Raw genomic sequence first — 14091 nt, forward strand, 5'->3', positions numbered from 1 at the left:
GATTTGAGTCTCTTGCTATCCCTCCCTGTACCGACGTTCATAGTTCAACCATCTCCTTCAGCACGCGGGTCCCTTCAGGAGTGACAACTGGCACCTTGGACGCGGGACTGGCGCGAGGGAGGCGGCACGAATGTGCCGGGTCTGTATGTGCTGCTTTTCGCGCTGAGTGCGTTTTCGGGACTAGTAAAAGAAGAGCTTGCGCGTGCCATTGTACCGGGGTCGGTTGTCGGGAAGACTCGTGAAGATGCTGTGGAATTGGAGGATCCTCTTTCCACACGTGTGCTGCGCCAGCTTCCTTCTGTTCTGGATTATGCTGGGCACGGTGGTAGAGGTGATGGGGTCCCAGCCAGGGATTCCTCTCTCAGTGTGAGTGGAAGGTTTCATATTCATATTTTACAACCTTTCAGGGTACTCAGTAAGTCACTCCTCGGCATATTGTTGAGTTTTTCAGCTGCTAGATTACCTGAAGTGTGTAAATAGTGGACTTGTTATATAAACAAATGTAAACAAGCAGCATGTAATGACATTGTAGCAACAACAAGCATAATCATAATAATAATGTATGTTGTTTGTAAATTATTTATTAGTGTTGGTGTCCAAATAAATACATTTAAAAAATGGGCGTACTCTTTAGCCTATAATATCTGGCATGATAAAAATAATAGCTCAAATCAACACAAGGATAATACGCCAATGACACGTACACACTATTTAAATGTCGCCTACAGATGTCTTTATTTTAAACAGAGTGTTGTCTTTGATACACATATGTCTAAAATCGCTGCTATACAAAATACTGCACTTGCCATTTTCATTTTCCAGGGTTAACCCTGACTGCATTGAGACACCACAGTCTGAAACAATCTAGAGGCTACTTGGGAAGACTTGAGCAACATTTTGCATCAACTTTCTCCACATAAATCATCAGTTTATAGCACATCAATACGCACCAAATAAACATTAGTAAACAGCTACATTGAATGAAGTACTTGTGTACAATATGGAGTATTTGCCATATAGTTGATGGACTCTGTCCTCTCAGCTCAAACTCAAAACACTCCAACAATGTATTTCTTATATGAGGGTCTTGTGGTTTTTCGAGAACAGGAGTATCTTCGAGAACATAGTTTGTCCTCAACCATATGACACACAGACAATAGATATCTCTGATTTTATCGAGATATCCATGGATGTATGATTTCATGCCTAGAGATTTGTTTTGAAATGTCTTACTGACATAACGTGTGTGATCTCACCAAGTCAACTATTTTCACCTGTTAAAATACCAAAATATCACAATGTAGCAATGTTCTGTTCGCTTCCAGGGTGAAGTTATGGGCCTCAGCGTTTGGTGGGGAAATTAAATCAATTTCTGCAAAATACTCTGGATCCCAGCTGCTGCAGAAGGTATCTCTTTCTTCCCTCAATCTTCCTTATACTCATTCCTGCCCACACACACACACATTTTCACGTTATGGTGAGCTCATGCACACACGCACGCACGCACGCACACACACACACACACACACACACACACACACACACACACACACACACACACACACACACACACACACACACACACACACACACACACACACACACACTGTACGCTGTAATGCTGCATTCTCCTTTAATGACTGCTGATACAATTCTGTGTCCCAGTTAAATATGGATGTTGGGTCAGAAAGGACTCAGGTGTGTTGTACAGAGGCCTGTGTTTGTGTGTGTGTGTGTGTGTGTGTGTGTGTGTGTGTGTGTGTGTGTGTGTGTGTGTGTGTGTGTGTGTGTGTGTGTGTGTGTGTGTGTGTGTGTGTGTGTGTGTGTGTGTGTGTGTGTGTGTGTGTGTACTGGACATGGCCCATTAACCACAGCACTGTTTCTTCTCTAATCTCATTTCCAGTTCACTCTCTGGAGTCAAGAGTTTCAACCCCAGGATATGAATGGGACAAGGAGACACATTTAATACAAGTGTGTGGAGTGGGATAGGCTGGGATGGGTTGGAGTCAATAGGTGGGGTTCAGAGAGAGAGAGAGGGGGGGGGGGCAATAGAGGGATCAAGAGAGAGAAAGAGATAAAGAGAGATGGGTTTGGAGGCGATAGGTGGGGTTCAGAGAGCGGGGGGGGGGGGGGGTAGAGGGATAAAGAGAGATGGGTTTGCAGAAAACCCCCTAAGTGAAAGTAAATGACCACTTGGGGGCAGATGTGGGCTCTACAGTGTGAAAAGAGGTACTGTTGTGTACACTACAGCACCTGTCATCCAAGTGGAGGCAATGCATGCTGGTCAGTGTTGAAAGTTTCCAGTAGCTTTCCCAAAATGCCCAGTTTTTTCAGGAATCTCAATTGGAAGATTAAAGGAAATAAGCAGGAAATTGTGAATCTTCCAATCAGGATTTCTGGAAAATCTGTGAATCTTCAAAAATGAACCAGAATTTTGAAACCCTAATGCGGGAGCCAGAGCTCTGGCTGGGCCTGTGTGTGTCTCACAGTACTTCAGGAAGGGCAAACTCTTTTAACAATAAGATGTGTTCCTTGGAGTTTCCATTGGCAATCTATTGTTTGTGTGTTTGTAATGTTAGAAGAAAAGCATGTGTGTTCTCTTGGCAATGTGGTCAGTGTTATGGGCATTATGGAGTCTGAGCACTATGTACAGCACCTTCAGAAAGTCTTCACACCCCTGCAATTATTACACGTGTTGTTGTGTTACAGCCTGAATTCAAAATGGATTTAATTGGTTATTTTCTCACCCGTCTACAGACAATAACCCGTAATGAAAAATAGAAAACGTGATTTTTTAAAATTGTTGCAAATGTATTGAAAATGAAATACGGAAATATCTCATTTGCGTAAGTATTCACACCCTTGAGTCAATACTTTGTAGAAGCACCATTGACTGCGATTACAGCTGTGAGTCTTTCTGGGTAAGTCTCTAAGAGCTTTGGAGACCTGTAATTGTACAATATTTGCCCAATATTCTAATTCAAAATTCTTCAAGCTCTGTCAAGTTGATTGTTGATCATCGCTAGACAGCCATTTTCATGTCTTGCAATATATTTTCAAGACGATTTTAAGTCAAAACTGTAACTCTGCCACTCAGGAAAAACTGTGTTTTAGGTTGGTGTCCTGCTGAAAGGTGAATTCGTCTCCCAGTGTCTGTTGGAAAGCAGACTGCACAAATCAAGTTTTCCTCTAGGATCTTTGCCTGTGCTTGTAGTTGTATATCGTTTCTTTTTATCCTGAAAGATTCCTTAGGCCTTGTCGATAACAAGCATACACATAACATGATGCAGCCACCCTCATGCTTGAAAATATGAAGAATGGTACTCAGTGATGTGATGTGTTGGATTTTCCTCAAATATAATGCTTTGTGTTCAGGACAAAAAGTTAATTTCTTTGCCACATTTTTTTGCAAAATAGTTGTGGCAAAAAGGATGCATGTTTTGGAACATTTTGTATTCTGTACAGGTTTCCTTCTTTTCACTCTGTAATTTAAGTTAGTATTGTGGAGTAACTACAATGTGGTTGATCAGTTTTCTCCGTTTTCTCAAATCACAACTATTAAACTCTTAACGGTTTTAAAATGGATTGGCTGAATACCCAGGGCGCCAGGTGGTTGGAGTTGTCGACCAAGCAGCTTGACAGTGATATGATGCCAAGTTTTTGAACTACCGGTAGTTTCTTTGAGGAGATATATGAAGCCATCTGAGCATTTGAACAACAGCACAAATACACCTGTTTCACTTTTGCATGTCAAAAACCGAATGACCCCTGCTGCACATGCTGCCACTTTTTTGAACAGATTAGAGCAGCCAGTTCACGAATGAACGAGTGCACTAGGGAAAACGCAATACGAACGCAGATGCAATAAGTGAAAACACGTGATCTAAAAGGGGATAGACAGCTAACATAATGTCACAAAGCATGATGCGCTAGCCAGTTAACGTTCATTCTGAAATAGCTTCATATTTCCAAGTTAGTCAGATATGAGTTTCGAAAGACTTGAAATTGTCTGGGGAGCTATAACAAGCAAGCTTAATAAAGGTACATAACTTATTCATTTTAACCCCAGAAATTGACCAAACTATTTCTCAATGTTTCTCAAAAATTACTGTCGCTGGCTAATTCATTTGATCATGCTTTGTAATACTCCCGGTTTTATGCTGTTTTAGTCCACACATGCCGCCCTGTCACCTATAGTAGAACCTGACAAACAACATCGGGGGGAAACAATAAAATTGGTTGTGCTTTTTTGTCACACCACATCTTCAATGAGAAGGTTCTAGCTAGTATATCCCTCTGTCCTTCCACTCTTGCTGGATGTAGTTGTCCAGTTTATCAGGTCCAGGCTCCCATGACTGTTAGGATGATTTATTTACAAGTGAATTACAACTTGTACCTGATGGAGCAGATCTAGTCAGGTGCGGAAGTAAGCCATCTGGCGCGAGAGACTCATTGGGAGGAGACTAGAGCAGACCCAGAAGATCTGACTGAATGCACATTTGAGCGCCCCAGGACTGTCCATGTATTTGGTGCTGCTATAATTCATACTATGAAATCCTGCGCTTTGAAATCCTGTGATATGAAATCCTGCGATTTCATTGGGGCAGTTCCCCTTCATAGCAAATAGCTGGCAACACAATCCAAGCAATGTTCGCACGGCCTGTACGTCCACAGCTTGTTTTGAGCAATATATTTTCGAAACAGGAAAATGTACACATTTGCTACACTTTTATGAGCATTTAAAACATAATCCATTAGTTATATAATCTAGATTTTTGTATGAAATTATTGTGTATTTATTTTGACTAATCAATAGTTTTAAACTTTTTTTTTTACCAATCACAAGTGGGGCACCGCCCCTAACACCCTAATGGGCGAGCCGCCACTGGTGAAATCCCTGAGCAGTTTCATTCCCCTCCTGCAACTGTGTTTGGAAGGACGCTTGTATCTTTGTAGTGACCGGGTGTATCGATACACCATCCAAAGCCTAATCAATAACTTCACCATGTTCGAAGGGATATTCAGCATCTGCATTTATTTGATTTTTTTACACATCTACCAATTGGTGACCTTCTTTGCGAGGCTTTGAAAAACCTCCCTGGTCTTTGTGATTGAATCTGCGCTTGAAATTCACTACTCGATTGAGGGACCTTACAGATAATTGTATGTGTGTGGTACAGAGACGTGGTAGTTATTCAAAAATCATATTAACTACTATTATTGAACACGGAAGGAGTCCATGTGATTTGTTAACCCCTTTTTTTACTCCTGTACTTATTTACACTTGCCATAACAAAGGTGTTGAATGCTTATTCACTCAAGACATTTCAGCTTTACAATTTTTTTTATTCATTTCTACATTTTTTTCTACAAACAAAATTCCACTTTGACATTATAGGGTATTGTGTGACACAAAATCTCAATTGAATCTATTTTAAATTCAGGCTATAACACAACAAAATGTGTAAAAAGTAAAGAGATGTGAATACTTTCTGAAGACACTGTATGCTGTAGTAAACGCACAGGATTAGAACTGGGCATTAATGTGTACACTTGATCAGAAAGTCTGAGTTAAATACGCAGACAGATTGAATTGGAACTCTGCCCTATGTGCATACACCTGGATGTAGATAATAATTGTATTCCTACAGATTTTTACGCTCAATTACCTTCAATTGCGCTATTAATGAAACAGTGAAATGAATTGCAATTCTATTATTCCAGACCTGCAGGGGTTTAAAAATGAGTTGGATTGAAGCCAGAAATAGAGGATTACCGGAGACAGATGAAAAAATGGGTCGTGTTCATTATTGCACACCGTAATAATCCGTAGCAAACAGTTTTGCAATGGAAAACGTCTTGCAATGAAATTGACAGTTATCTTATTGGACAAGTTCGGGTAGTCCCTTCCTGTTTCAGTCCGTTTTCTTCCATTTGGTTTCTAGTTGATACGACCCTGATCTGTTACATTCATACAGTGCATACTGCATACTGTATACTGCTGGTGCGATATGTTGTGTGATTGTATGTGATTGTGTGTGAACCCAGTGGTGATAAATGCGAGGAGATAAATATCCCCATTCAACTCCATTCATCAGCCTCACTGCATGTGTGTGATAAGGAGGAGCTCAGCTCAGCACCAGGCTGCTGCTGCAATTCTATTACCATTAACACTGCTAGCGCTAGCAATGTACACACTTCTGTAGCAAGATATGGGTGGTGTGTGTGTGTGTGTGTGTGTGTGTGTGTGTGTGTGTGTGTGTGTGTGTGTGTGTGTGTGTGTGTGTGTGTGTGTGTGTGTGTGTGTGTGTGTGTGTGTGTGTGTTGGATGAGCGTGTGCTTCCGAGATTTAAAAATAAAATAAAAATACCCCCAACATTTCCCTACTATTTTAACTGCGTAACATCCACAGCTGATGCTCTGTTGACTTGTGTGAGAACAGAACACTCTGAAGTCAAATGTCCCCGGCAGTTGTTTTCCTTTCTGCCTATGTAAGCACTTTCCTCATGTTCTGGTTCAAGGAAGCGTGACTGGTTCAGAACACATTACATCCAATCAGCAGGCCTCTTCCTCTCTTAGCAGCCAGTGAGGGAGGTAGAGAGAGAGAAACATCTCAATGGTAAGGGCTGATCATTAAGGATGATCATTGGGTGCTTTATGGGGAATTAGCATTTTTCCACACAGGGCTAAGCTGCTGTGTGGGCAACAGAACAGGACTATAGACACAGAATTGAGACACTGTGGTGTGTGTGTGTGTGTGTGTGTGTGTGTGTGTGTGTGTGTGTGTGTGTGTGTGTGTGTGTGTGTGTGTGTGTGTGTGTGTGTGTGTGTGTGTGTGTGTGTGTGTGTGTGTGTGTGTGTGTGTGTGTGTGTGTGTGTGTGTTTTGACTCCTCAGGCTTGGGTTCATTCAGGCCTCATCTACACATTAGTCATTACCTTAATCGATAATCATACTCAGTTCTATTGATTGATGGGGTTTAACCTCTCCCCGATGACTGGAGGTGGGGGGTGCTGAGGCAGGGAGGACAGGCGTGAAATGAACTGTTTTGCTCCACTGCCTGCACACACTCTTCCTTTCCCTGGGTAATTTGTTGCCTCATGTACTAGGATTTGTGTGTGTGTGTGTGTGTGTGTGTGTGTGTGTGTGTGTGTGTGTGTGTGTGTGTGTGTGTGTGTGTGTGTGTGTGTGTGTGTGTGTGTGTGTGTGTGTGTGTGTGTGTGTGTGTGTGTGTGTGTGTGTGTGTGTGTGTGTGTGTGTGTGTGTGTGTGTGTGAGGGACGTGCAGGTTATACTGTGATTATTATTTTGTGTTTGTACCTTTTTTAAATGTTCTGTTCTATTATCTTTGTGTGTTCTGCTGGGCTTTGTTCTGTCCCAGTGCAGGTGCAGTGTATCCTGCAGACTCAGCATTGTGTGAAGTCTAGTTCATTATCCAGAACCTCCCAAGCCTGACATGTTATTATCTTTCTCCTGTGCTTTGACTTCATTTCAATTACCCTCCAACCGTGCATGGCCTTCACTCCCAGGCCACCCAGCAGCCAATCAGAGACAGAGCCACAGCTTGTCAACCAATTACTGAGACAAGATAACCTATCAATCAATTCAATGAAACAGGATCCATCTTATCAGCCAATCATCTGAGACTGGGTCTTGCAAGCCACTCTCTGAGATGTAGTACCCCACTGGACACAGACGTCAATTCAACATTGGTTTAATGTAATTTTATTGAAATTAAACAACGTTCCTTAAACCGGTTTGTGCCCAGTGGGAAGGCATTTTCTTCATCAGATGTGACGTGTGTGTGTGCAAGGCTCACCTCACCTTCTCTGTTACTAAAACAAAGGGCACATTGGCTTACCCCACTCATTTACATGAGATGTACAGTATGTACTTGTGATTCTCACACACACATTTTACCATTGACACCCTGTAGTTTTCCTTTATTTAATTAGGCAAGTCAGTTAAGAACAAATTCTTATTTACAATGACGGCCCAGGAACAGTGGGTTAACTGCCTGTTCAGGGGCAGAACGACAGATTTGTTCCTTGTCAGGTCAGGGATTCGATGTTGCAACCTTTCGGTTACTGGCCCAACGCTCTAACCACTAGGCTACTGCCGCTCCGTATCCTGTGCACGTGACCAATAAACTTTGAGTTCAGTTGCTTTGATTTATTGTAACATGTTCACATTTTGTTCACATTTTGTTCACATTTTGTTCACATTTTGTTCACATCTATCAGTGAAATAAATGACATAGCCTAGAAGCCTCCGTTTGTAATAGTAGTATGTGAACTGTGCACAAACATAAGATGATTATTCGTTCAGTATCAAAATAATAGAGAGTTAAAACATGTATTTTTTCTCTTTGTCATTTACAGAAATATAAAGAATTTGAGAAGTCCGTCCGAGTGGAAGAAATTGATGGCATGAAAGTGGTCAAAACTCTCGCAAAGAAGATGGAGGAAATGTTCCGGATGAAAAAGGAGGCCATGCGGGTATGTACTGTCGCATATCTGTCCTTTTATCTATAATTCACGTGCTTTTTGCGTTTTTTTCTGGAAGTAAGCCCAATGTAGACTACTGAGAGTAAGAGACTTAAAACTAATTCAGAAAAATATCAGACGTTCTGTTATTTCTCAGCCTCAGCTGTAGACATGCACCGCAAGCAGGTTAAGAAAAGATCTAGATTTAGGCTATATAAAATGATCAACAGATTATCTAGATGTATTGTTATTATTATTATGATTATTATCACGTTTTGTATCGTTGGCATTTTTTCGTTACAGGCCTATACATGATAATGAAGCTGTTATAACCAATTGTAAGCATATTTCAGTGGTCAGACATGTATTTTTCGTTTTTCCTCCTCACACTTTCTGCTTTGTGGGTATTTCTATTCATAACACGGGTTTAAATTACACTAGTGTTGCATTTTATCCAGCGGCGGTATGCAATTCACTACAAGACATTCTCCTGAGACAGATATATAGCCGTTGGAAATGTATATTGGGCTTGAGAGGAGAGGTGCAAGTAGCCTATTTTAATAGTTAACCCCAGTTGAGTGGTGTGAGATGATAGCGTTTATCTCGCACAGCCAGATTTCCCCGCGCCGGGCTGTATTACTTGTATGGTTGTAATTCTACATAGTGTGCCCATTGCCTTTATCATTCTCTAGGCCTATTTATTAGGCAGAATTCCAATCTGTGTTACAGTGCTGCAAATTGGACTAATGCTTTCTGTGTAAACACATTCATTATTTGAATGTAGCCCAGGCTACTAAATTGCTTGGGCATATTTAAAATGATTGGAGGCCTATATTCGTCGGATGGAAATTATACAAACATATTTTTTATAAAATGAAAACAATTTGGCAGCAGTTGAGATGTTATATCCAGTTAGAGAAATTCCAACGGTCACTAACTGACACATTATACCAGCGTCGTGGCGTAGCCTATTCGAAATGAAAATTAAACAATTACGATGTAATTTGTCTTTATGATATTGACCGAGTCCTTGCGAGCCGTGCATATTTGATTTAAGAGGTAGTCTACCTGTTTTGAAATTGCCTTTCGGCAGTAAGACTAATTTGATATGGTTTGAAAGACCACCCAATAGCACATGTTGGCATCTTGTCATTCGCACACAAAAAATATAACCTAGGCCTGGAGAAACATTTGTTTGCATTTAGTGGCTTGAGGTTTCCTATTTATTTCATTATGCCTGTATTGCTGACGACACCATCTAAGACTGAAACGCAACGGTATGAAAATAAATTAAGTTTAACTGTCACAATAGTGTTTACGCCATGCTATGCCGCCATTTTCTGTTTGCGTTGCAACTATTTTGATGTGCTGGACAGTTATTAATGACCTGTTCCAGAATCGCGTCGATGACTGTGGTGTTCAGCCGGCATTTTCTCACGCAGGCAAGCACATTTCAAGGAGGCTATATAAGGTTTTGCGTGTTATGGGATCCGGTTCTACACTGGGCCATATGGCAATCAAGCATCTCACTGAACGCACTAATTTCCGTGGGTGCCTTTTGAGGCAGAAATATAGACCCCAGCCTACAGTAGCCTACGTGAATGGGAAAATCTTATCACAGAAAAATATTACAGAATATAGGCCTATTGCTACAAGTTTCATGTTGTTTCCAACAGCAAGGGGGTCTTTCGTTTGAGGCAGGTTATTGATATAACTGTGTTGAAGAAACCTTATCCTGGGAGGGTAGCATCAGGAATAACATTTAAAGTGGATTAAGACTATATCCATCGACCGAAGAGCATGAGCATCACTAAAATAGCATCAACATATCGCTATAATCATTCACAAGTAGCCTGTTGACGAGGGAGTGGCGACAGTTTTCGGGTTAAACTGCTATTAGAACACAACTGTATATTCAGCACCATGGTCAGCGTCCACTGACACACCACAATGGCCTCATACAATATCACAATATACTGTAACTGCACCGTAAGCAATAATGGGGTACTTCACCTTATGACAAGTCCTGAATGCATTTTCACACTCAAGGAACGTTGGTTTGTCTTCTCGGGTGTCACGAAGCATAAATGTAAATAGGACACTGATGTGAAAAGTAATACAACACAGCAAATTGTCTAGCCATTAGTTTTCAGATATATCGAAATGTGGGAAAAGATATAGAATAGTGCAAGACATGGAAGGGAGACTGGACTAAACATTATGTTGGTCTCGTCTTTATGTCCGTGACTGGCTTGGGCTGTCCCCTTCCCAGAACTGCAAAAGGAGTACTGTAGAGAAGGCGTATGTCTCTGTGCTCCAAACAGCCAGGCAGGCAGCCAGGCAGTCAGGACCATTCCTTAGCCCTCAGCTCTCTGGCCCTCTGTTACAGCAGATTTAATGTCTCCCTGCAGAAGGCTGGCTGGAACTAGAAGCTACTCAGACGGTCTGACATTGTCGGGGGTCAAATAACTCCTGGACATGGGTGATGACTTTGAGTTGAGCTGGTGTGCTTATGCTTCCCCTCAGTGTCCCTCCCCTTATCTCCACTCCTCCCTTATCTCTCCCCTTTCTCCCTCCTTCAGCGGCTGGTGGAGGCAGCAGAGGAGGCCCATCTACAGCACGAGGAGGACCCAGAGCTGCAGGTAAGACGGATGGGAGGGGGGGGGGCGGTGTAAGTTATAGCAAGGTGAGAGAAGGGGTTAAGGACAGTATAGTGTCTGCTGGCATTGCCAGTCATTCGCATGATTACCCTGTCACAGTGATGATAAATGACGCATTGTAATAAGCAAACCCTGCATACATTGACGAACGCCATACCAAACTGCGGCTGTCACAACTCGCTGATTATTTGAACGCGTAATCATCATTTATAAGTAGCCTGTTGAAGAGGGAGTGGCGACAGTTCCAGTAAACTGCTGTTGGGAAAAACACAAGCCAAATATTCAAGTTCAGCGCCCACTGACAAACCACAAAGGACTCATATTATATCATAATGTTCTGTAACTGCACCATTAGCAATAATGGGGTACTTCTTCTTTTGACAAGTCCGAAATGCAATTTCACACTCAAGGAACTTTTTTTTTTTTTTTGTCTTCTAACGAAGCATAGTGATATAAATTGTACACTGATATGAGACGTAATGCTGCACAAACAAATTATTGGATTGTCATGCTACGACAATTCAGCTGTGTCTTCGGGATATGCTCACTTCATACAGGAACTGTTCATACATTCATACATACTCGTACATTTGTGGAATTTGAGAGAATTAAATATTCCCATTGTGTGTGCTGCGGCATCTGTTCAGGTGTGGTTTCCAACTTCTCATGCAGGTGTATTGTACAGCTCGTCATAGGCCATTGTGCTCTTTAAAGGACAGTACAGCTGTTATCACTGGCTTCCTTTCCCTTTCCTTGGCGCAGTGAGCCTCCTCTTCCTATGCGGCGGGATTGCAGTAATTCTGTAACACTGAGAATGTACAGGACCCTGCTTCCCTCCCTCTGTCTCTCTATCCCCCCCTTTCTCCCTCTTTCCAGTAGACAAAGATTAATGCAACTCTTATGCACAGTGCATTGTTCCACATTTCCTCCTGAAGATTAGAAACTCACTCGGGCAACAAAAACACTTTGAAATTTATGGCGCCACACGTCCCAGTTAATAGACGCATTTGCGTTATGAATACTTTGATCACCCCATGGTTTGCAGGGTTTGCTTCGCTGATGATTATATGAACGCAGTGGAAGAAGGTCGAGCAGGTCATTATTACCATTATAGGACCACATTTCCTTCTCCATATTTCAATGTTATTATTCTTCATTACTCTGCAGTTTGGGGATAACACTCTGATTACATGTGTCCAGATGATTATGTATGGTCCTTGCTCTGGTGATATATGTATGTACACAACGTTATTGTATTGTTTTATGATTTAATAGCATATTGTCATTGGGAATATGGTTTCCTGTTTTTTTTATGGGTGTTATATTTATGCTACACATACGCTGTATTTACAGTATAGGCCTAGACGTTTACATTAAGCTACACATGCTTACACAAGCTTTGTAACACATTTTCACATATTTTGAAGGCTGTTACTGATTGTTTAGCTGACATTTTAGTGCGTACTTAACAGGGCCACTATTTTAGATAAGCATTGTTTGGTATTGTTTGAAATGGTGACCAAATTCATGCCTTTGTTAACTCTATATGAGATGCAACCTATTGGCGAATAACGTGCATCGATCTCTCACGTGGTTATTATTACGTCAAAACATGTACTTTCGTTATTTCCTTTAGGCTCTATTCAGGCTACTTATTTTTACAGTGAACTTGCTGCAACTTCATGCCCGCATGTTCATTGTAAAAATCCTAACGCCTATTCTTCATTGTAAATATCTAGTGTAGGCTACCCCGCAGCTCCACGTCTCTCTAGAAAAGTGTCGTAAAAGATTTTCAGAATTGCTAATCGTTGATCTATAAGATCTAGAGTAGGCTAAACCAGATTCCCCCCCCCCTTCAAAGCATATCCTGCTTTGAACTACAAAACAAGGTCTGATGTGTATTTATTACAGCAAAAGTAGCCAGACTATTTTAAAGCCTCATAAACGTCTACTGCTTACAAAACACGTATCTCTTATTCAACAATTAAACCTACACTGCTGAGAGACATCTAACATAAAATTACACAACAGTAAAAATACATTATTATTTTGTGGGATCTGTTATCGATAACCTAGGGGCTACTGAGCGGATACAGTGGTTGAGAGAGTTCACCTTGCGGTATACCATGTTGTCACCTGCACGTCCTTAAACCCTGTCTGTCAAACCTAACACGGGTCAATGTAAAACACTACACCCTCTTAAAACGAGACAATAGTGAATTCGGGAAATGGTGCGTGAAAAATACACGGTGTCAGAAAACGGTAATAGGTTGATGAAATGATGCGTCACAGAGTTTGATGTTATAAAATGATCTAATGTCCTTATAACGCTGTTTTTTTTATGTAGCCTCGTTTTCGTCTGTTTGAATTTCCACTCGATAAAGTAGGCTGCATATAGGCTACAGTGTATTTGCTTCAACATAAGACTTTAAAAAAATCAAACAATGTTACATTCCACTGGGCACAGACGTCAAATCTATTCCACGTTGGTTCAATGTAATTTCATTGCAGCGATGTGCAAACAACGTTGATTCAACCAGTGTGTAACCAGAGGGATTGCTTATAGCTGGGAAATAATATTAGAACACGGGCCTGTATATATCATTACATTTATTAATCTACAGTCTTTTTCTACAGACAGTATTTTTGAAAACTTTGTGGGAAGCCTGTTACTATTGCAGAGAAGTCTCAGTCATTTCTGGCTGCCTACCTTCAGTCTGAGGATCAAATGGCCACGACGAAGCACGGGGTCTCATTGAAGAGACTTGAGACACTCTCATAGGCGACACACTGACCTCCGAGATGGGGTCGACTAAGGAAGGGATCATATGAGTCAGCCTGGTTTTAGACCAGTTATACCCTTTATACACTACTGAGGCAAGCCAAGCCAAGCCAAGCCAAGCCAAGCCAAGCTGTACTGTGCCTGGCCCGGTTACGTATCCATCCA

General features: G+C 41.4%; 1 protein-coding gene across 1 annotated transcript in view; it reads left to right on the plus strand.

The window, feature by feature from the left end:
- The first annotated feature begins 244 nt into the window (after positions 1–244).
- The window catches only part of LOC135526985 (voltage-dependent calcium channel subunit alpha-2/delta-3-like), a 55124-nt gene continuing 41277 nt past the window's right edge, over positions 245–14091 (plus strand). Inside the window, exons 1-4 of the mRNA XM_064955659.1 lie at positions 245–366; positions 1326–1407; positions 8380–8496; positions 11067–11126. Coding sequence (XP_064811731.1) covers positions 245–366; positions 1326–1407; positions 8380–8496; positions 11067–11126 — 381 coding nt within the window. The remainder of the gene's footprint in view (positions 367–1325; positions 1408–8379; positions 8497–11066; positions 11127–14091) is intronic.

This window comes from Oncorhynchus masou, chromosome 5 (assembly GCF_036934945.1).
Source record: "Oncorhynchus masou masou isolate Uvic2021 chromosome 5, UVic_Omas_1.1, whole genome shotgun sequence".
NCBI lineage: Eukaryota > Metazoa > Chordata > Actinopteri > Salmoniformes > Salmonidae > Oncorhynchus > Oncorhynchus masou.